This window comes from Cibotium barometz, chromosome 15 (genome assembly GCF_041138505.1).
Source record: "Cibotium barometz isolate CiBa-2024 chromosome 15, ASM4113850v1, whole genome shotgun sequence".
Taxonomy (NCBI): Eukaryota; Viridiplantae; Streptophyta; class Polypodiopsida; order Cyatheales; family Cibotiaceae; genus Cibotium; species Cibotium barometz.
This window is the reverse complement of record NC_141060.1, coordinates 37,242,357-37,267,242: the sequence shown is the minus strand read 5'-3', so window position 1 is coordinate 37,267,242 and position 24,886 is coordinate 37,242,357. Positions and strand designations below refer to the sequence as shown.

General features: G+C 41.6%; 1 protein-coding gene across 2 annotated transcripts; it reads right to left on the bottom strand.

The window, feature by feature from the left end:
* Positions 1–20,982: 20,982 nt before the first annotated feature.
* LOC147631258 (peroxidase 5-like) lies at positions 20,983–22,701 on the bottom strand. Of its 2 annotated transcripts, XM_086809604.1 has the most exons (5): positions 22,444–22,701; positions 21,958–22,155; positions 21,709–21,874; positions 21,178–21,638; positions 20,983–21,115 (listed from the first exon to the last, which is right to left on the bottom strand). In XM_086809604.1, exons 1-4 carry the CDS (start codon positions 22,657–22,659, stop codon positions 21,226–21,228), a joined length of 993 nt encoding a protein of 330 aa, XP_086665730.1. In that variant the 5' UTR covers positions 22,660–22,701; the 3' UTR covers positions 20,983–21,115; positions 21,178–21,225. The 2 variants fall into 2 exon arrangements, with proteins under 2 accessions (XP_086665730.1, XP_086665729.1); XM_086809603.1 differs by having other exon boundaries at positions 20,983–21,638.
* Between the last annotated feature and the right edge of the window lie 2,185 nt (positions 22,702–24,886).

Here is a 24,886-nt window from a genome sequence, read left to right as displayed (position 1 = left end):
CTTAAACCTGCACTGAGTATGCTTTTTGTAGTCGTAAAGCCTTATGTTTTGAGTAACACACACACACACACACACACACACACACACAACATAAGGCTATGATATCATTGCTTATATACACACACTCATAATATCTACCTTAGAGGTTGTTCATGCACAAATACACACTGGTACACTCATAAGAAATGTTCACACACAATTACACACTTCGGCTATATGCTTATGCTTATGCTTTGGAGTGCATGCAATAATAAATGACAGGAGAACATATGTTAAACCCTCCTACAATACATGTTTGAATACCTAGGGATTGATACAATGCTGGATATATAGATGCTGTAAAGCAAGGGATACATATTTGGGTACCTCACAGATCTAATAACCATAGGATTGATACAAATCCTTGTTGGAGGTTGTTTATAAAATGTTAGGCCAAGAGATCCTTGGTAGCAAGAGCAGCCTAAAAGGACTAATTCAAGTCGGCCACCACAAGGTTAGCCTCTTCTGCTACCTTTACTTTGTCTGCTTCTTCTTGATTATCTTTGACAATTAAAACTTTGGTCCTTTGATTTAGAAAACAGTTCTCTTTCCTATGATTCTTCTTACCATAGAATCCATGTTCATTATTGGTTTTGTTGGTTAAGCCCTTGGAAAAATTCTTGGTGTTGGAGTAGCCCTTCTGCTTTTGCTTCATGAAGTAAGCCTCTCTTCATTGAAGATTGAGTTCCTTGGCTTGATCTTTTTTTCCTCCTCTAAGAGAGAAGGTTTAATATCCACCAATTTTGATGTTGGTAGATTAGTAAAAGTGGTAACAATGTTATCATACTCTTAACTAGAAGGCTTTTAAAGTAAGACACTACAATTGTAATTTCTTTGTTAATGGCAATCTTGATTCTTGTCAATTGTGTTAGCATGCTTTTCCTTAAGTTCAGATGTGATGGAACAATGTCCCTCCACATTTATTTTTAGTTCAAAAAAACTTTAAACTTGGAGCACCAAACATAGTGATGTACCCAAGCCTCATTTTTAGTTCAAAAACTTTATTAGCAAGCTAAAGTTGGAGCACTTTCCTTGTGCACCAAACATAGTGATGTACCCAAGCCCCATGTGATAACACACCCATCAATGTGATGGATATATGAGTCACTCAATCCTAAGGCTATGATAGAAAGTGTCTTCTTATCTTTAACCAGCCAAGCAACTTCTCCTTCTTGAGTTGTTGGCTTCTTCTCTTTCTGTTTTGTCGCATTTCATATCTTTTAAGTAAGACACTTTAATTGTAATGTCTTTGTTAATGGCAATCATGATTCTTGCCAATTATGTTAGCATGCTTTTCATTAAGTTGTGAAGGAAGAGTCTCTGGATTTATTTTTAGTTAAAAAGAACTTTATTAGCAAGCTAAACTTGTAGTACTTCCTTGTGATGTACCTAAGCCTCATTTTTAGTTCAAAAAACTTTATTAGCAAGCTAAAGTTGGAGCACTTTTCTTCTGCACCAAACATAGTGATGTACCGATGCCTCATGTGATGTGTCACACCCATCAATGTGATGGATATATAAGTCACTTAATCCTAAGGCTATGATAGTGGAAAGTACCTTCTTATCTTTGACTAGCCAAGCAACTTCTCCTTCTCGAGTTGTTGGCTTCTTTTCTTTTCTGTTTTTTCACATTCCATATCCTTTTCTCACAAGGGTAAATTTGATGTCTGTCTGCCAAGTGTGGAAGCCTTCTTCTAATTTATTTATTTTAGATTCCATACTGAAATGGGGATTCTTACTAGAGTGTGAGTTTGTGTTGTGTATTTAGTCACAAACATAGGAATTTTTCCCAATCTTTATCTCCATTCCCCTTCATTTCTTCTTCATGTGCTGTACGGTGTATTCTCACATACATGAGTCCTTTTTCTTACACAACCCTATCACTTAACTTTACGGTGTGTTCACACCACCAACACCCACACACAATTACATAATCACGGGGTTATATTATTTCAACACTCCCCCTCAAGCTCAACATGAGCTTGCACATCATCAAGGCCTAATGATGTGCAAGCTCAACATGAGCTTGCACATCATCAAGGCCTAATGCTGCCTTGAAATACTGGAACTTGTCTCTACTCAATGTCTTTGTGAAAATATCAGCAACCTCCTCATTGGTCTTAACATAGACCAAGTCAATCTCTCATGTGTTGAGATTCAAGCTCGATGTGAGTGTGAGCCAGCTATGCTATGTGCTGGCAGATTAGGTAGGAACATGTGTGAGACATAAATGACCGCGTGTCCAGCTGGTCATAGTGTGTGGACATTAGCTAGGGTTAGTAGAGTGTGGACACAACTCATTGTGTGTTGTGTGGATTATGGATTAGTGCATTATGCTTTGTGTGAGAGTGGACATGGCTTCCCTCTATGGTTAGGGTTTGCAATAGACATTAGGGTTTGCTCTTGTGTGTGTGTCTCCTCCTCCTCTACCGTTCTTTCAACATGGTATCAGAGCCTTGTGCTGTTTATTAGGGTTTATGAGTGACTGAGTGAAGAGGGAAAAGAAGCTGTGAAAAGAAGCTGTGAAGCTGCCATTGGAGCTGTGAAGCTTGGAGCACACCAAATACTATCAGATCTGAGAGCTTGGCCTACCGGGTAAGGTCCTCTAAACATCCTTGAGCGGATTGCAGGTGAAACAGGCAAAAGCAAAGCATTTTAGAGCAAATCAAAGCAAAGCAAAATTTTGGTTTTTGAAGCTTTCCATTAAAGCTTGGGAACATTGATGTATGGTGGAAATACATGTAAATCTGGCAAAGCAAACATGTATCTGACAATGAGAGATGTATTGGCAACTTCTATGCAAGCTCTACTGTGTTTTTGGAGCAATTTACATGCATTTGATTGAGTGAAATTACTGGTTTTTTGAGCTCTCACAAAACAGAGAGAAGACAGTCAAAAATTGATGCATTTGGAGCCTATTTTTGGTGAAAATCAAAGCATTGGTGGGTTGCACACATACCCAAGTGTGTTGGGCACCTAAATACAACATCAATTGTCACTTCAATCACTCCCAAACACCCTGAATGCAGGCGGCGCAGCCAGACAAGGGAAAACAGAGCTGAAAACTGTCCGTTCTGACACGAGGAGATCGATTTCTCAGTGGTTTCTTGATATCTTCCACAACTCTCTTAGCCATTGGATGCTTTACATCTTGGAGAAGAGGGGTATGTGATTTGTTTGGTCAATGATGCTTAATTGAGCTGGGAATGAGCTGATTAAAACAGGCTGTCCACTGGTTTGCAGAGAAACAGAGCATTTTAATCGAGCAATTAATCTTTGGTGTTTTACAATTGGACAAATTCCTCTTACATGGAGTTGATGGACACTATTGCTAAGCCAATGAATGCCTGGTTGCTCAATTTGGTGAAATATTGAAGAAATTAGAGCCAAATCATTACTGGTTTTTTTGGTTTTTCTGGTTTTTTCAAAAACAGAGAAAGGGGTTTTTAAAAATCGATATGTACACATGTCAGATAGTGTTGATACTCAACATTGAAGTTCATTAGGTGTCAATGCAAGTTGCCCATACTTGATTGCACCATTACATTGTGATTTGGAGCCTTGGAAGGCGTGTACATTCAGGGTATTCCGCACTGCGTGTACATTCAGGGTATTCCGCACTGCGTGAGTCAGTTCATCTCAGATGAACTGATTGATTTTCTACATCAAATTTGGAGTTTGTTGGCTATCTTGGAGTATCTGCAACATTCATTGGAGTGTGGTTGAGCTGAGGAAGGCTCACTTACAGATTTGAAGTGTGTGGAAGGTGTATGCATTGAGCGAACATGTCTGACAATCCAGTTCAGATTGTTGGTGAAAAGCTGGATAGGAAGAACTTCCAAGCATGGAAGTACAGGATAAAGAGTTTCTTGAAAGGGAAAGGATTCTGGAATCTCATTACAGGTGCTGAGCCAGAGCCTGAGCTACCTCGGCAACCTACACAGCAACAGCTTATTGCTCATAAGCAGTGGTCAGAGAGAGCATTCAAAGTGCTGCATTATTTGTCTATATGTATATCTGATGCTATGCTCATACACATGCAGGATGCTGAGAATCCCAAAGATGCATGGGATACTTTGGTCAAGATGTTTGATACAGATACGAGTGCTCGCAAGTCTCAATTGCGACAGCAGATACACAATGTGAAAAGGAATAAAAGGAGCATACATGACTATGTGCAAGAAATCAAGAAGTTTGCAGATGCATTGGCCACAATAAATGCCCCCATGCCTGATGATGATTTGGTGGATATTACCTTGCGTGGTCTTGGCAAGGAATACAAATCCTTTGATACATCTATCTCAGTGAGGAGTACAGGTCTACCCGACTTCGATGAGTTGCTTTCCCTCTTGTTGGTTGAGGAAATCAAGCTCAATGATTCATTTCAGGATGCATCTACTAGCCATGATGATGGCAGAAATCAGGCATTTTACTCGCAGAGAGGTTTTAGAGGCAGGGGGAGATTCGCATCACGAGGACGTGGTGGATGGCAGGATAGACCTCCACAACAGAATTTTCAGCCTTCTTATGGTGCTCGAGGTGGTCGTGGTTATGCACCTCAGCGAGGTAGAGGTACCCCCCGTGGTCGAGGACGTTGGCAAGGCCAACAAAATTCTATGCAAGATGTGGAATGCCATTATTGTGGCAAATATGGTCATATGGCGAGAGATTGCTTTCGCAAACAGAATGATTTGAGAGGGGGAAGAGCACAGCGTGGTGGTCATTATGGTGGAAACTATGCACAACATGGTGGCAACTATGCATCAAGTAGCAATGATGGAGCTGCAAATCATTTGTTTGCCATGAAGCATGTTGTGGGTTCTATGACAACAAATGCTGAGAATGATGATACATGGTATATGGACTCAGGAGCATCAAATCATATGACATGCCATGGTGAATGGTTTGAGCACATGAAGCCTATGGATGTAAAAGGCTATGTGGAAACAGGTGATGATACCCAGCATGTCATTACACATGTTGGAAGTGTACCATTGGTCATGCATAATGGTCAGACAAAGTCTATGTCAGATGTGCTGTATGTGCCTTCGATCACTAAAAGCTTGGCCTCAGTTGGTCAAATGGTAGAACAGGGATTACAGGTTAGATTCAACGAGCATGGATGCTTTGTTGAAGACTTCAAACATGGATGTAGAGTGATTGCTAAAAGGCAAGAAAGAAGGAAGATTGTTTAAGCTGGATGCTGGAATTCCTGAGCTAAAATCAGCCATGTTCTCAAAGAGCAGGAATGTGGTACAGGATATTGATATGTGGCACAAGAGGATTGGCCATGTCAATATATAGAGATTAAAGAACATGCAAACAAGAGGCATTGTCAATGGTTTGCCTAGGTTCAAATATGATGGACATATGCATGTTTGTGAAGCCTGTCAGTTTGGGAAGCAGGCAAGATTGAGGTTTCCTAGAGAAGGAAATATGAGTAACAGGCCACTTGAGATCGTACATAGTGATGTATGGGGTCCTGCACAAAACCCATCTATCAAAGGCAGTTTATACTATGTTACATTCATAGATGATTTCAGCAGGATGACATGGATATATTTTCTCAAAGAGAAGAGTGAAGTGTTGGAAAAATTCATGGATTTCAAAGCTTTTGCAGAAAAGCAGTATGGCTGTTGGATTAAATGTCTGAGGACAGATGGAGGTGGTGAATACACCTCAAAAGCTTTTGAGCATTTCTTGAGGAAGCATGGAATAAGAAGACAATTGACTTGCAGGTATACACCTCAGCAGAATGGTGTAGCTGAGAGAAAGAATCGAGTCATATGTGAAGTGGCAAGGGCAATGCTTAATGAAAAGAGCATGCCAGATTACTATTGGGCAGAAGCATGTGCTACTGCAGTGTATATATTGAACAAAACACCTACAGCAGCCATTCATGGAAGCACGCTAGAGATGCGGCTCACAGGTTACAGGCCAGACATTGGACATCTTAAAGTTTTTGGATGCATAGCTTATGTTCATGTGCCTGATGAAAGAAGAAGGAAGTTGGATCCTAAGGCAGAGAAATGTATATTTGTTGGATATGCACAGGATCGAAAGGCCTACAAGTGTTATAATCCACAAACTAGACAAGTGGTCATCTCACGTGATGTGGTGTTTGATGAGCTTGCTAGTTGGTATAAAGCAAGAGATGAGGGTGTTATTGAGTCACTTGAGGCTGATGTACATGAGAACTTGCCACCACAAGCAAGTTCTAGTTCTACTACTATGTCTGGGCCAGCAGTAGAAGCTGAGAGTAGCAGTGTACGTCCATGGTCAGGACGTTTGAGGCATGAGAGTGTGAGCACTGGGAGTAGTGCTATGGACAAAGGAAAGAGGAAAGTCGAAGGAATTGGAATCACAGGATATGAGTCATCCAGTTCTGAAAGTTTGGATGAGGAGCTTGGCATACCTGTTTTACGCACACCTGGTGCTAGACAGGATAGATATGTGCCACCTCATGCTAGAGTTACAGGTGTTCAGAGTGACCCGCAGGCATTGCGAAGATCCCAGAGAGTCAGATATCCTGTTGGTGGACAGATTGACATATAGAGATTTTGCTATGCACTATGCATACATGACATCTATGGTAAAGCATGTGGAACCTACATGCTACACAGAGGCTATTGGAGAGCATGTATGGGAAAAAGCAATGGATGTTGAGATGGACGCATTGGTCCATAATGATACATGGGATTTGGTTGCCCTACCAAAGGACAAGAATGTTATTGGATGTAAATGGGTCTACAAAGTGAAGTGCAAATCTGATGGTTCTATTGAAAGACATAAAGCAAGATTGGTAGCAAAGGGATATGCACAGACCCATGGATTGGATTATGATGAGACCTTTAGCCCAGTGGCTAAGATGGGCACAGTGAGAGCAGTCATTGCTATGGCTGCAGCTAATGACTGGGAAATGCATCAGATGGATGTAAAGAATGCATTTCTGAATGGAGATCTACAAGAGGAAGTCTACATGGCACAGCCAGAAGGGTATGTACACCCTAGATATCCCACTCACGTATGCAGGTTGAAAAAGGCATTGTATGGTCTAAAGCAAGCACCACGTGCCTGGAGTGATAAGATGAGTAGCTGTCTTATCTCACTTGGTTTCCAGATTTCTACAACAGATTCTTCACTGTATGTGAAGAAGACACAGCATGGGCTTGTTTTACTAGTCATCTATGTGGATGACTTGATTATTACAGGTGATCATGGTGCAGATGTGATGCATGTCAAGAAAGCTTTGAGTGGGCAATTTGACATGAAAGATCTTGATACTTCCTTGGCATTGAAGTGGTGAAAGATCATGCAGGTACTTGGTTAGTACAGCGCCAATATGCATTGGATATGTTGGCAAAGTATGGCATGACAGGGTGTAAACCTATGAGTACACCATTGGAGCAAAATGTGAAGTTGCGGGCTGATTATGGCGAGGAATTGGATGATCCTTCTATGTACAGGAAGATGGTTGGTAGTCTCATATATATGACTATCACACGCCCGGATTTGAGTTATGCTGTGGGGCTAGTCAGTCAGTTTATGCAGAGCCCGAGGAAACCACATTTGGATGCAGTGAGACGCATCATGAGATATGTGAAGACCACAGCACATTATGGTTTATTTTATGAGAGTGGTAAAAGCTTGGACATTCATGGCTACACAGATGCTGATTGGGCAGGTAGCACATATGACAGGAGGTCTACTAGTGGATATGCTTTTACACTTGGAAGTGCTGTGGTGAGTTGGAGTAGCAAAAAGCAACCTACAGTTGCTTTATCCAGTACAGAGGCTGAGTACAGGGGTGCAACCATTGCTACTTGCGAGGCTGTTTGGTTAAAGAGTCTCTTGGCAGATTTATGTGAGCCTATTAGTGGCAAAGTTGTCATTCATTGTGACAACATGAGCAGTATACAGCTGGCAAAGAATCCAGTGTTTCATGCGAGGACCAAACACATAGAGGTCCATTATCACTTTGTCAGAGAAAAAGTGCTGGATGGTACAGTTGATCTTCACTATGTGAAAACTGATGAGCACGTGGCAGACATCTTTACGAAGCCACTTAGCAGGGAGAAGTTTGAGTACTTTCGGACTATGTTGGGAGTACATGGGATGAGCTTGAGGGGGAGTGTTGAGAGTCTTGATAACCCAAGCTCATCTACATCTTCATCGGCAGTACATAATGAGCTTGAGAGGGGCTGTTGAGATTCAAGCTCGATGTGAGTGTGAGCCAGCTATGCTATGTGCTGGCAGATTAGGTAGGAACATGTGTGAGACATAAATGACCGCGTGTCCAGCTGGTCATAGTGTGTGGACATTAGCTAGGGTTAGTAGAGTGTGGACACACCTCATTGTGTGTTGTGTGGATTATGGATTAGTGCATTATGCTTTGTGTGAGAGTGGACATGGCTTCCCTCTATGGTTAGGGTTTGCAATAGACATTAGGGTTTGCTCCTGTGTGTGTGTCTCCTCCTCCTCTACCGTTCTTTCAACATCATGCAACCACTTTCTCCCGAACGAAATGGTAATGCACCTCTATATTCTTGGTGCGTGCATGATATACTGGGTTCTTGGAAAGCATGATACTACTTATGTTGTCACAATATATGACAACCCTATCTTGTATATGGATCCCAAAATTTGCAAGAAGGATCCTTAGCCAAGCCTCCTTACATATGCGGCAATGGCTGCTCCACGATACTCTGCCTCCATGCTCGACAAGGCTACGGTAGGCTGCTTCTTGCTACTCTAGCTTATCATAGCACTTCCCAATGAAAAAGCATAACCACTGGTAAATCTTTTGTCCATGACACTACCAGCCCAATCTGCATCTGTGAACCCATACATGCATAGCTCTCCACCTTTGTCATAACATAGGCCAAAACTTGTAGTTGCTTTCACATACCGTAGGATCCTTCTAACTGCATTAAGATGGCTCTTACACGGCCTTTGCATAAACTGACTAATCACCCCTACTGCATAACTCAAATCAGAGCATGTGATGGTTAGATAAATAAGACTACCCACCATCTTACGGTACATCGTGACATCCTATATATTCCTCTCATCATCAAACATCTTCAGATTCTGATCCAACGGTGTATCTCTTGGCTTGATCTAGTCATGCCATACTTCTCAAGCATACCCAAAGCAAGTATACTGCCTTTGTATCATCCAAATTCCTACAGGAGTATCTATGACCTCAATGCCTAAGAAGTACCGAAGTTCTCCTGGGTCTTTCATGTCAAATTCAACAGGCAACTTCTTCTTGATTGCTAAAATTTCAGCCACATGACTTCTAGTAATAAACAAGTCATCCACATATATGACCATCACAACCATCTTTCCATCAACATGCTTTACATAAAGTGAATAATCAGCCCTAGACTGGCTGAATTTCAAATACAGTATTGTCTTGCTAATGCGATGACACCATGCGTGAGGTGCCTGCTTCAACCCATGCAAGGCTTTCCTCAACCTGCATACATATTGTGGATGTTTCGGGTGCATATACCTACTCGGCTGCATATAAACCTCTTCTTGAAGATCTCCATTCAAGAATGCATTTTTAACATCCATTTGCCATAGCTTCCAGCCATACATGGCTGTCAATGCAATCACTGTCTTGACCATAGTCATCTTTGCAACTGGACTAAATGTCTCATCATAGTCTAGACCATATGTCTGTGCATACCCCTTTGCAACCAGCCTTGCTCTATAGCGTTCTACTGACCCGTTTGACTTACATTTCACCTTGAAAACCATTTACAACCAATGGCTTGCTTTCCTACCGGCGGCAACTTCACAAGATCACATGTCTTGTTGTGAATTAACGTATCCATTTCCTCATGCATTGCTGCCTCCCACTCGGTCTTTCCAACTGCACCTTGAAAAAATATGTTGGCTCTTTGTGTTGTACACGAGACACCATATATGCATAATGCATCCTCATGTAACCATTGTTTGTCAGCCTGTCCATTGGGTAACGGACTCTCTCTGATCTCCTCACTTGCGGTGCATTCTTCTCATCCACTCTTGAATGAGGTGGCACATACTTCTTTGCCTGTCTCTTGTACCTGGTGTCCTAACATGTGGCAAACCATGCTCTTCATCCATACTCTCCTCACTTGAGCTCTCTTCCACATCTACCTTCTTCTTGCCTTTTGTTGAGATTCAAGCTCGATGTCAGTGTGAGCCAGCTATGCTATGTGCTGGCAGATTAGGTAGGAACATGTGTGAGACATAAATGACCGCGTGTCCAGCTGGTCATAGTGTGTGGACATTAGCTAGGGTTAGTAGAGTGTGGACACAACTCATAGTGTGTTGTGTGGATTATGGATTAGTGCATTATGCTGTGTGTGAGAGTGGACATGGCTTCCCTCTATGGTTAGGGTTTGCAATATACATTAGGGTTTGCTCCTGTGTGTGTGTCTCCTCTCCCTCTACCGTTCTTTCAACATGGTATCAGAGCCTTGTGCTGTTTATCAGGGTTTATGAGTGAGTGAAGAGAAGAGGGAGAAGAAGCTGTGACACTGGCCATTGGAGCTGTGAAGCTTGGAGAACACCAAATACTATCAGATCTGAGAGCTTGGCCTATCAGGTAAGGTCTTCTAAACATCCTTGAGCGGATTGCAGGTGATACAGGCAAAAACAAAGCAAATCAAAGCAAAACAAAGCAAATCAAAGCAAATCAAAGCAAATCAAAGCAAAGAAAAATTCTGGTTTTTGAAGTTTTCCATTAAAGCTTGGGAACATTGATGTATGGTGGAAATACGTGTGATTATGGCAAAAGACATATGTATTTGACAAAGAGGGATGTATTGGCAACCCATGTGCAAGCCTTGAACAAAATTTGGAGCAATTTACATGCATTTGATTGAGTGAAATTACTGGTTTTTTGAGCTCTCACAAAACAGTGAAAAAGAAGCCCAAAATTGAAGCATTTGGAGTGTGTATTTGGTAAAAATCCAATCATTTGTGGATTGCACATGTACCTAGGAGTGTTGGGGACTTGAATACCTCATCAAACAACATTATAATCACTCCAAAATCACCCTACAGCAGGCGGCGCAGCCAGAGAGGAGAAAACAGTGCAGTTTGCTGGTTTTTTGACTACGAGGAGATCGATTTCTCATTGGTTGCTTGATATCTTCCACAATTTCTTTAGAAATTGGATGCTTTACACTTTGGAGAAGAGGGATATGTAATTTGTTTGGTCAATGATGCCTAATTGAGTTGGGAATGAGCTGATTAAAACAGGCTGTCCAGAGAAACAGAGCATTTTTAATTGAGCCAATTAATCCTTGGTGTTTTACAATTGGACAAATTCCTCTTACATGGAGTTGATGGACACTAATGCTAAGCTAATGAATGCCTGGTTGCCCAATTTGGACAAATATTGAAGGAATTAGAGCAAATTTACTACTGGTTTTTCTGGTTTTTCTGGTTTTTCCCAAAACAGAGAAAGGGGTTTTTCAAAAATGTACACATGTCAGATGGTGTTGATACTCAACATTGAGGTTGATTAGGTGTCAATGCAAGTTTCCCATACTTGATTGCACCATTACATTGTGATTTGGAGCCTTGGAAGGCATGTCAATTCAGGGTACGGACTGTGTGTGTCAGTTTAGCTTGAATGATTACAGGTTGACTTTCTACATCAAATTTGGAGTTTGTTGGCTACCTTGGAGTATCTGGAACATTCATTGGAGTGTGGGTGAACTGAGGAAGGCTCATTTACAGATTTGAAGTGTGCGGAAGGTGTATGCATTGAGCAAACATGTCGGACAATCCAGTTCAGATTGTTGGTGAAAAGCTGGATAGGAAGAACTTCCAGGCATGGAAGTACAGGATAAAGAGTTTCTTGAAAGGGAAAGGATTTTGGAATCTCATTACAGGTGCTGAGCTTGAACCTGAGCTACCTCGGCAACCTACACAAGCAGCAGCTTATTGCTCATAAGCAATGGTCAGAGAGAGCATTCAAAGTGCTGCATTATTTGTCTATATGTATTTTTGATGCTATGCTCATACACATTCAGGATGCTGAGAATCCCAAAGATGCATGGGATACTTTGGTCAAGATGTTTGACACAGATACGAGTGCTCACAAGTCTCAATTGCGACAGCAGATACACAATGTGAAAAGGAATAAAAGGAGCATACATGATTATGTGCAAGAAATCAAGAAGTTTGCAGATGCATTGGCCACAATAAATGCCCCCATGCCTGATGATGATTTGGTGGATATTACCTTGCGTGGTCTTGGCAAGGAATACAAATCTTTTGATACATCTATCTCAGTGAGGAGTACAGGTCTACCCGACTTCGATGCGTTGGTTTCACTCTTTTTGGTTGAGGAAATCAAGCTCAGTGATTCATTTCTGGATGCATCTACTAGCCATGATGATGGCAGAAATCAGGCTTTCTACTCGCAGAGAGGCTTTAGAGGCAGGGGGAGATTTGCATCACGTGGACGTGGTGGTAATGGTCGTGGATGGCAGGACAGGCCTCCACAACAGAATTTTCAGCCTTCATATGGTGCTCGAGGTGGTCGTGGATATGCACCTCAGCGAGGCAGAGGTACCCCTCGTGGTCGAGGACGTTGGCAAGGTCAACAAAATTCTATGCAAGATGTGGAATGCCATTATTGTGGCAAATATGGTCATATGGCGAGAGATTGTTTCCGCAAACAGAATGATTTGAGAGGGGGAAGAACACAACGTGGTGGTCATTATGGTGGAAACTATGCACAACATGGTGGTAACTATGCATCAAGTAGCAATGATGGAACTGCAAATCATTTGTTTGCCATGAAGCATGTTGTGGGTTCTATGACAACAAATGCTGAGAATGATGATACATGGTATATGGACTCAGGAGCATCAAACCATACGACATGTCATGGTGAATGGTTTGAGCATATGAAGCCTATGGATGTAAAAGGCTATGTGGAAACAGGTGATGATACCCAGCATGTCATTACACATGTTGGAAGTGTACCATTGGTCATGCACAATGGTCAGACAAAGTCTATGTCAGATGTGCTGTATGTGTCTTCGATCACTAAAAGCTTGGCCTCAGTTGGTCAAATGGTGGAACAGGGATTACAGGTTCGTTTCAACGAGCATGGATGCTTCGTTGAAGATTTCAAACATGGATGTAGAGTGATTGCTAAAGGCAAGAAAGAAGGAAGGTTGTTTAAGCTGGATGCTGGAATTCCTGAGCTAAAATCAGCCATGTTTTCAAAGAGCAGAAATGTGGTACAGGACATTGATATGTGGCATAAGAGGATTGGACATGTCAATATACAGAGATTAAAGAACATGCAAACAAGAGGCATTGTCAATGGATTGCCTAGGTTCAAATATGATGGACATATGCATGTTTGTGAAGCTTGTCAGTTTGGGAAGCAGGCAAGGTTGAGGTTTCCTAGAGAAGGAAATATGAGTAACAGGCCACTTGAGATAGTACACAGTGATGTATGGGGTCCTGCACAAAACCCATCTATCAAAGGCAGTTTATACTATGTTACATTCATAGATGATTTTAGCAGGATGACATGGATATACTTTCTCAAAGAGAAGAGAAGTGTTGGAAAAGTTCATGGATTTAAAAGCTTTTGCAGAAAAGCAATATGGCTGTTGGATTAAATGTCTGAGGGACAGATGGAGGTGGTGAATACACCTCAAAAGCTTTTGAGCATTTCTTGAGGAAGCATGGAATAAGAAGACAATTGACTTGCAGGTATACACCTCAGCAGAATGGTGTGGCTAAGAGAAAGAATAGAGTCATATGTGAAGTGGCTAGGGCGATGCTCAATGAAAAGAGCATGCCAGATTACTATTGGGCAGAAGCATGTGCTACTGCAGTGTATATATTGAACAAAACACCTACAGCAGCCATTCATGGAAGCACGCCAGAGATGCGGCTCACAGGTTACAGGCCAGACATTGGACATCTTAAAGTTTTTGGATGCATAGCTTATGTACATGTGCCTGATGAAAGAAGAAGGAAGTTGGATCCTAAAGTAGAGAAATGTGTATTTGTGGGATATGCACAGGATCGAAAGGCATACAAATGTTATAATCCACAAACTAGACAAGTGGTCATCTCACGAGATGTGGTGTTTGATGAGCTTGCTAGTTGGTACAAAGCAAAAGATGAGGGTGTTATTGAGTCACTTGAGGCTGATGTTCATGTGAACTTGCCACCACAAGCAAGTTCTAGTTCTACTACTATGTTTGGGCCAGTAGCCAGCAGAAGCTGAGAGTAGCAGTGTACGTCCATGGTCAGGACGTTTGAGGCATGAGAGTGTGAGCACTGGGAGTAGTGCTATGGATAAAGGCAAAAAGAAAGTCGAAGGAATTGGAATCACAGGTTATGAGTCATCTAGTTCAGAGAGTTTGGATGAGGAGCTTGGCATACCTGTTTTACGCACACCTGGTGCTAGGCAGGACAGATATGTGCCACCACATGCTAGAGTTACAGGTGTACAGAGTGACCCGCATGCATTGCGGAGATCCCAGAGAGTCAGATATCCTGTTGATAGATTGACATATAGAGATTTTGCTATGCACTATGCATATATGACATCTATGGTGAAGCATGTGGAACCTACATGCTATACAGAGGCTATTGGAGAGCATGTATGGGAAAAAGCAATGGATGTTGAGATGGACGCATTGGTCCATAATGATACATGGGACTTGGTTGCATTACCAAGGACAAGAATGTTATTGGATGTAAATGGGTTTACAAAGTGAAGTGCAAATCTGATGGTTCTATTGAGAGACATAAAGCAAGATTGGTAGCAAAGGGTTATGCACAGACCCAAGGATTGGATTATGATGAGACGTTTAGTCCAGTGGCTAAGATGGGCACAGTGAGAGCAGTCATTGCTATGGCTACAGCTAATGGCTGGGAAATGCATCAGATGGATGTCAAGAATGCATTTCTGAATGGAGATCTACAAGAGGAAGTGTACATGGCACAGCCAGAAGGGTATGTACACCCTAGATATCCCACTCACCTATGCAGGTTGAAAAAGGCATTGTATGGTCTGAAGCAAGCACCTCGTGCTTGGAGTGATAAGATGAGCAGATATCTTATCTCACTTGGTTTTCAGATTTCTACAGCAGATTCTTCACTCTATGTGAAGAAGACATAGCATGGGATTGTTTTATTAGTCATCTATGTGGATGACTTGATTGTCACAGGTGATCATGGTGCAGATGTGATGCATGTCAAGAAAGCTTTGAGTGGGCAATTTGACATGAAAGATCTTGGTGAGTTGAGATATTTCCTTGGCATTGAAGTGGTGAAAGATCATGCAGGTACTTGGTTAGTACAGTGCCAATATGCATTGGATATGTTGGCAAAGTATGGCATGACAGGGTGTAAGCCTATGAGTACACCTTTGGAGCAAAATGTGAAGTTGCGGGCTGATTATGGCGAGGTATTGGATGATCCTTCTATGTACAGGAAGATGGTTGGTAGTCTCATATACATGACTATCACACGCCCGGATTTGAGTTATGCTGTGGGGCTAGTCAGCCAGTTTATGCAGAGCCCCAGGAAACCACATTTGGATGCAGTGAGACGCATCATGAGATATGTGAAGACCACAGCACATTATGGTTTATTTTATGAGAGTGGTAAAAGCTTGGACATACATGGCTACACAGATGCTGATTGGGCAGGTAGCGCATATGACAGGAGGTCTACTAGTGGATATGCTTTTACACTTGGAAGTGCTGTGGTGAGTTGGAGTAGCAAAAAGCAACCTACAGTTGCTTTATCTAGTACAGAGGCTGAGTACAGAGGTGCAGCCATTGCTTTATCTAGTACAGAGGCTGAGTACAGAGGTGCAGCCATTGCTACTTGTGAGGCTATATGGTTAAAGAGTCTCTTGACAGATTTATGTGAGCTTCATTCATTGTGACAACATGAGCAGTATACAGTTGGCAAAGAATCCAGTGTTTCATGCGAGGACCAAACACATAGAGGTCCATTATCACTTTGTCAGAGAAAAGGTGCTGGATGGTACAGTTGATCTTCACTATGTGAAGACTGATGAGCAGGTGGCAGACATCTTCACGAAGCCACTTAGCAGGGAGAAGTTTGAGTACTTCCGGACTATGTTGGGAGTACATGGGATGAGCTTGAGGGGGAGTGTTGAGAGTCTTGATATCCCAAGCTCATCTACATCTTCATCGGCAGTACATCATGAGCTTGAGAGGGGCTGTTGAGATTCAAGCTCGATGCCAGTGTGAGCCAGCTATGCTATGTGCTGGCAGATTAGGTAGGAACATGTGTGAGACATAAATGACCGCGTGTCCAGTTGGTCATAGTGTGTGGACATTAGCTAGGGTTAGTAGAGTGTGGACACAACTCATAGTGTGTTGTGTGGATTATGGATTAGTGCATTATGCTGTGTGTGAGAGTGGACATGGCTTCCCTCTATGGTTAGGGTTTGCAATATACATTAGGGTTTGCTCCTGTGTGTGTGTCTCCTCTCCCTCTACCGTTCTTTCAACACCTTTGCCAACAACTGGCTGTCAGTTAGGTAATCTCCCCCCTAGCCCTAGGCGCACAATCACTACCTTTAGATGAGTATTCTCCTCGACCTACATTATGATTGTCGTGCCCACGACCAAAACCACAACCACCTCGGCCTCGACTATGATAGAACACCTGATCCCTCTTGCTTCCACTGCTAGAAGCTCTGAGTCCCAACTTAACTTCTTCGGTCATGCATAAGGCAACTAATTCCTTAAAGTCCGGCATAGTATCTCGCACAGAAACTGATGTATCTAGTGACATATTGTGGCCCCAATCCATTCAAGGTGACCGATACAAGATCATCATCATCCACTTGGAAATTGATACTAGCTAGATCCTCTGTAATTTTCCTAATCTTAACCACATAATCTGTAATGTTGCGGTTCTCTCGCCATATGCCATGTAGCCACTGCTTCAACTAAATCTTCCGTGCTTCCGTACTTGTTCCATAAAGCTTATGGATGATCTCCCAGGCTTCCTGTGGCGTATTTGCCTTCTTGATATGTGGTATAAAGGACTCTGATATACAAAGCGAGATCCAATGGAAGACCTTCCGCGATCTCTATCCATTGCTTGTAGGCAAGCTTCTGCTGATCCGACGGATTAGATTCCAATAATCGCGGGCAACTATCATCACCCGTTACAAGCTCCCACATGCCTTTTCCTCCCAAAACATTTTCCATCCTGTAACTCCACACACTGTAGTCGTCTTTGTGGTGAGCTTTTCACATACTATTTGCGTTACTTGGGTTGTCTTACCCATGATGCAAATCAACAAACAAAACCAGCAAAAAATTCAACAGAGTATCACCATAAAAAGGTCACAAATACATCTACAACCAAATCAGTCCCAACACATAGGCATTTACCAATCCACTTTATGCAGCAAACATCTCAGCCGTAATAATACAAGCTGTGATGCGAGCATCCAAGTGCTCAAATCTTTGTTTTCCTATGTATTCTGTTGTACATGTGTCCATACATCACTTGGCACCATCCATGCTTGCCACACAATACATCCCAAAGGATTCCGATGCATGAATAATTCTTTAAGCCTCTAGTTTCTCCAAAATAGGAAAGCTACCAAAACAAGACATGCTCAATCCTTCATGAATTTGCATGGGAGTTGCTCCAGGCATCAAGAGGGGTTCATGGGGTTGGGCCTGAGACAAGCTTGGCATAAGCACTTCAATCCTCTCTTTCAAGGAGATGGTGCCCCCTTGTGCACAGAAATGGCTTATCTGTCTCAGTGTCTCCTCTGATGGTTTTGAAGAGATTGAACAAGGCTATGGAGGATCAAAAGTAATTAGGCCCATGATTAAGACATGATTAGAAGAGAGCTTAATGCTAATCAAAGAGAGGCTAAACAAACATAATGTGGACTAATCAAAGAGAATCGTGTACTTCTTCATTAGGAGTGGCCTCTTATATAGGCAAAGAGTACAAGATGTAGTTGACATCATCAATGACAGGCATAAGATGCCATCTCCCCCCCATGTGGGCTTCTCATAAATGAGCTAGATGCCCTCCTAGGCCATTTGAAATAGGTGCCCATTTGAAGATGCTTCTTGAGTAAAGTTGTCAAGGTAATACAGCCCCTTTTAACCTTTGAATGGATTTGGGTGATATTTCCAACAAACCCTCCTTCAACCAAATCCATGACAATGCTACCTTTATGATGGCAATTCTAGGCTCTAGTTACAACTTACAAAAACTAGTTATGATGACCATGCTAGTGCCCGTAGATCTTATTCCAGTTAGGTTTACAATGCTAGCAATGATGGATGATGCTAGAATACCATAGTAAAGCTTACAATGAGATAGTTATGTTTAGGATGGAGAGGTTTTAAACATGGTACGGGCAATCCCTTGATTTTACTCAAAAGGCCCATTCATCTTGGATAAAATTGGCCTCTTTGAAGGCCTCTTCTTGAAGCTCTTCTTTGTCTTGACTTGCGAGGAATGCCTTTTGTGCCTTTTGTTTGAAGAAACAATTTTCTTCAATGTGATTGTCCTTGCCGTAGAATCCACAAGCCTTCTTCTTTCTTTTGTGTCGATGAAGTTCTTCTTCTTGAAGTGTCACTTGTTGTTGGAGAAGTATGCCCCTTCAATTATCCCTATCTTCTCTTGCTTCTTCTTGTACTCCTCAAGGAGTGCAGCTTCAATGGCTTCTAAAGTAGGGTCCGAAAGATTCATGAGAGTTGACACTAAATGTCCATACTCATCATAAGGCATGCTTTTCAACAAAATTGCAATGGCATCTTCCTCATCTATTGGTGCTCCTATTGTTGCAAGTTGTGACATTAGGCTTTTCATATAATTAAGATGAGAAGGTAAAGACTCAGAAGCTTTCATTTCAAGTTTAAAAAATTGGATTTTCAGCCCTATCTTGGAATGCTTCCCTTTTGCCCCAAATAATTTCTCTAGGATTTCCCATGCTTCAGCGGAGTTATTTGCATTAGAGATATGATGTATGTAGTTGTCACTTAGACCTAATGCAATTATGGCAAAAGCCTTCTCATCCTTAGGTACCCATCCTTGCTCACCATCTCTAGTGGTAGGTTTTTTCTCCTTTCCACTAGCAACCCCCCAAAGACCTTTCTTCATGAGAATAAATCTTACTCTAACTTGCCAGGTATGAAAGCCTACCCCATTAAACTTATCAACATGAAATGAGGATGTAGACATGATGATAAAGCAAGGTCTTACCACTTGAGTAATGCTTTTACAAGATTAGATACCTTCACCAAAAGATGAGGATTATTTATGAAAAATTCAGACCAGTCATACCCTCTTGAAACATTGTTTGCTCTTGGGTTGTAGACATTGTTTCTTACCCGTCTCCTTGGCTTTCTGCTTTTCTTCTTAGGCTTCAAATGTTGAATATTTGATGATTCAGCATCAGATGGTTCAGCCATTGTGATTGAACAATGATGTAAGTTATAACATCATCAACATAAAGTAATATCACCACATACATGATGCTCCAACAATTTCTGAAAATTGTGTCACTAGGTGTCCTTGAATGAAGTAGAAGCCTTGGTCTAAACACCAAATGCCTTAAGCACCTTCAATAGCAGTGACTTGAGGCCAGATCAAGCACAAAATATCAATGATTAAGTGGGCTAATCATTCATGCTTTTACTGTTATCAAATGAACTTGTAGAGGTTATGTCAGACTTGTAGCCACCAAACCACTGAACCATTCAAAAAATTGACTGCACAGGCATGTTTTCAGCTTGTGAAAACCCCCAAAGCCGAGAGGAATTAGTAAATCTTGCACAGATGGCATCGGTAGACCCTACATGCGTAAACTTAAAATTGCAATCAATTTCAAGTTTTTTCTAGCATGCTTTGGTTATATGACTAAAGAAAAAGGTACATGTTACAACACCAATGTGTCAAAAGAATTCCACAAAGTTTGTTAGTTAATAGGACATAAAGTTTCTTAGGATACTTCTATGTCTCGTTACGAAACTAATACTAACACATGGATTATCCATAATATGAGATAATAATTTGCCAAAGGAGAGTAACTATTTGTGTGTGTGTGTGTGTGTGTGTGTGTGCGCGCGCGCAGGGGGGAGAGAGAGAGAGAGAGAGAGAGAGAGAGAGAGAGAGAGAGAGAGAGAGAGAGCATGTGCATCTTTTTGTAGTATAGTTTGTATTGTATTTAATGCTTCAATGTACTCCTAGCGCCATGTTCTTGTGGCTACAACACAATTTTATCTCATTGAATTCGATTCTCTATTGGTGTGGCCTCAAATTTGAAGAAGGTTTAGCATACTTAAAGGATAACTAGTCACAATCTGCACGGATCCCAATGTTAGTGATTCAAGGAAATCAATGATGCAAACAATGGTAACTAATTAGGCATCATCAAGTGTATGATCTTTGATCTAAGATGACTCATGTTCATGATTTATGTACTAAATGATAATTTTAGCTATAGGGATATTAACAAAGCTTCTCTTTGTAGGAGAGAAAAAATGTTGTAAATAAATAAAAATAAACAATAAGCCTATAAGAATAGAAATAGTGACAAATAGCAAATAAATGCACATGTGGCACGTCCAAAAAAAATCATTTTACTTAACCGGTCAAAAATAAGGGCAGTTTTTTTTACTTTGGTCGATTTTTATTTCAAAATTCCACACATCAATCGAATCGGTTTTATTAGTAAAACTCTCAAAATTCTCACTGTTAACTTCGAGGCCAACACAAATTTCAACCGAATTTTGAGAGTCACAAGTTTTTCAAATACACCCCAAAAAAGAGAGACACTAAAAACCTAATTTTATATGTAAATTTCAATTTTTGACTCGCAAGGCAAATCAAGCCGAGGGAGTGCAAATTCGGTAATAAGTACTATAGCTTAAATCATAAGCTAAGATTATCAGTTGAATAAAAGCAAAAAATGCTTTAGATACTCCTACCACAGTGCTACCGTATACATAATTAGCATCACTAAGGTAAGCTGGGATTGGATTGGTGGTACTGGTAGTGATTAAACCTTGATCAGATACAGAAGCATCACAATAAGGTAAGCTGGGATAGGATTGGTAGTGATTAAACCTTAATCAGATACAGAAACCTCACACGAACACTGCCGGACAGCCTATACTAGTCGTAGTTGTTAACAGCACGGCAATTGATACGGATCTCACCTTCGGTGCCAGTGATTTGATTCATGCGGAACATGGCGTCTGCAAACTTGTCGAACCAGAACGTTTCGTCCACGGCACTTCTTGCCACAACCCTGGAGGTCTCTGGCGTGGATAGCAACGCAGCGTCCGACGAGAAGAGGCCATGGCCGTGCTGCAGTCCTACGTAGTAGCTCGTGTCGAAGAGGTTGGGCGAGGGTATGTCCATGGCCACCACCGCCGCCGGGTCCGCCCCCCCTCCCTGTGGGCAGGTGGATTGCAATGATGCAGACAGCCTCGCATCCAGCCTGGGATCGTGAGGATGCGTAGCGTTAAAGCCGTATAATCGCTCTACGAAGGAGTTGCAATGGGCGTTTCCTATGGTATGAGCGCCTGCAAATAGCACAACTAGTATTAGTTTGTGCTCAGATTCATTGAAATTTTCCATTGCGAATACACGTACCTGAGAGCGTAACCATATCCTCTTGGGAGAAGCCCTTGGCAGCGAAGGTTGTCGTGAGCTGGTAGAGATTAAAGGTTGGCGCTGGTAGGTTGCGCGCCACCTTCCCCGCCAGTGACAACATGCCGTCCCGCCGCCCTGCCGGCACCGGCCAAGACGGCCCCCCTACCTGCGCAGCAGCTTTAAAGCTGTAAGAATAGTGGCTGGAAGCACCCACTGAAACCGTCGTTACAACTTAAATCCTCCACTCACAAAATTGACGGCGTCGCGCGCAGCGAAGGCCAAGATGTCGGCACATGACACAATCTCCGGGCATTCGTCCTCCAAGCGGTCCTTGATGTTGTCAATTACGTCAGCCCCTCGCAATTTCATCGCGTTGATCGGGTGGTCTTTCTCGGCAAGCCTGCCGGAACCGGGGACGGAGTCCAGCAGAATCGACGCATCGCATCCCTAGCATCATATATGCTCAGTCAGTAATTCCAAGGACACTCTCGCTCTCTTTTCTCTCTCTCCCTCTCCCTCTCTCGCACACACACAAACACAGAAAGAATTTAACTGCAAGAAATCTTCCTCCCTCTCTCTAGTCTGTCTAATTGCAAGCTCTCTCTCTCTCTCTCTCTCTCTCACACACACACACACACAGTCAGAGAAAATTTAATTGCAAGGACTCTTTCTCCCTTAATTAATTGCACCGACTCTCTCTCTCTCCCCCCCTTCGTTTGTCTCCGTGACGAGCACCTCCACGAAGCAGTCGTGAAAATGGAGCCGCAGCAGCCCAGCTGCAAGACCAGGATTATCTTCAACCGCCTCTTCGACGCAGCTTTGCACGATCTTCTCCACCATGGGACACGAATTGTCGTAGAAGCCCACACGAAGCTGACGTGCTGCGCACTGTGAGGAGAGCAGCTCGAGCAGCAGTAGGCACGCAGCTAGAGAGAAGGAAGCCGATGCCATCTTGGGAATCAGGGCTCGATGAATTTGTTTTCTTTATAAAAAAAACATTTTTTGAACTCTAGGGCATAAATATACACAATATAAAGCTAACGTTTTCTACTTCACCCTCCACGAGCATAGCCTCTAAAATTCCCACATACTTTATTAAACTATATTCTATAGAAAGCTTTTATATAGGTTTATGGTGCTCTACCCTTACTTCCTCCTCCAAATAGCAACGATTTCCATGACCTGCTTAAACACTTTGAATCTCTTTTACTTTTTGTGCATTTGAACACAAGGAAAATCACCAATTTATTTTTTCCCATCAGCTACTTTAATAACTCAAAACCTTTGAGATATTAAAGTAGCTAATTAGGAATATACATATAAAAATTTTCATGTACTATTCTTTAGGGGGGTGTGTGTGTAACATTCATGTATGCTAAGTGAATTAAAACATCATACTGACACAAGCAAGCTCACGACGTACGTGTCAACTACTTAGCAAAGTTAAGCCAACATCAAAGGCACTAAGTTTTCTTTTCTCTTTTCAAGCACTCATCAAAGAGCACTTTTATAAGAAGTTTTTAGTTTTTGAGCTCTCTTCAATGATAATGGCTAAGAAACACTAAAAAAATTGAGTATCAATGATCCAATTCAAAAACTCATTCATAAAAAATGTAATCAAATTTGGGAATGGCAATAAGTAACCCAAAAAAAAATCATTCATAAAAAATGTAATCAAATTTGGGATATGGCAATGAGTAACCCCAAACATATAATTTAGGTATTCTTTGCAAGTAATGATTTTGAATAATGAAGTTTATCTCTGTAGTGCCTTTTAAAGATGCCTTTATTTAAAATTGATCCATGAGAGAAGAGAGAGACAGAGAGAGAGAGAGAGAGAGAGAGAGAGAGAGAGAGAGAGAGACCAATCACATCATGTGTAAGATATTTGCAAAGGTCTCGGCCAACAAGTTGTAGCGATTTCTTCCTACTTTGATTCATCCAAGGCAATATGGATTTATTAAAGGTCGAAATATTTTGCATGATATACTGAATGTACAAATTGGAATTGATTATGCAAGGGCTTCAAAAGGTAAGAGGTGGTTATGATTCAACTGGATATTGAAAAGGTTTATGATCACGTTAGTTGGTCTTTTCTTTCACAGCTTACGTAGACTATGGGATTTCGCCCTTGCATGTCTTCTTTGATTTATACTATTAGCCAACATGTAGTGGCTAGGCTTATGGTGGAGTGACTAAGCCCATTCATTTGACGAGATCGGTTAGGCAAGGATGCCCACTTAGCTCTTTCTTGTTTGCAATTGTTACACATCCAATCTTATCAGTGACTAGATAAGCTAGTGGAGGACGGTCAAGTTGTAGGGCTTACTCTTCCAAGCGGAAAGCAAAGGCAATGTATTTATCTATTAAATTCTCCATAAAACTACTCTACTTGTTGAATGGATTATTATCATAGCTTTTCATGCCTTACAACCAAAATACGATCAATGTGGAAAAACTACTATGCTTGTTGAATGGATTGTTATCATAGCTTTTCATGCCTTATAAACAAAATACAATCAATGTGGCAAAACTACTATGCTTGTTGAATGGATTGTTATCATAGCTTTTCATGCCTTATAAGCAAAATACAATCAATGTGGAAAAACTTTCTTCTTCAATAGTTGTATACTATCTCCCATAGTCTATCTACTCACAAATGCACACAAGTCTTCTCCAGCTAGATCCAATGCTCTTAAAGCACACATGGTGAAAAATGGTTTCATTGCACCACTCATATAGTAATTGCTTTCCATCTCAATCACTCAATCCTACTGATGGTTCATCACACCACTCAACAATGATTGCTTTCCATCTCCATCACTCAACAACGATTGCTTTCTATCTCCATCACTCAACAGCGATTGCTTTCTATCTCCATCACTCAACATTGCTTTCTATCTCCATCACTCAATCCTGTTTGCTAGTTCATTGAACCACTCATCAGTGATTGCTTTCCATCTCCATCACTCAATCCTACTCCTAGTTCATTTCCTCACTCAACAACAATTGCCTTCCATATCCATCACTCAACACTCAATCCTTTTGTTGGTTCATTGCACCACTCAATAGAGATTGCTTTCCATCTCCACCACTCAATCCTACTACTATACAAGATTTCTTGATGACTTTCTCTTTGCCCCTTCCCACCATAATATCAACATATGTCATACCAGGT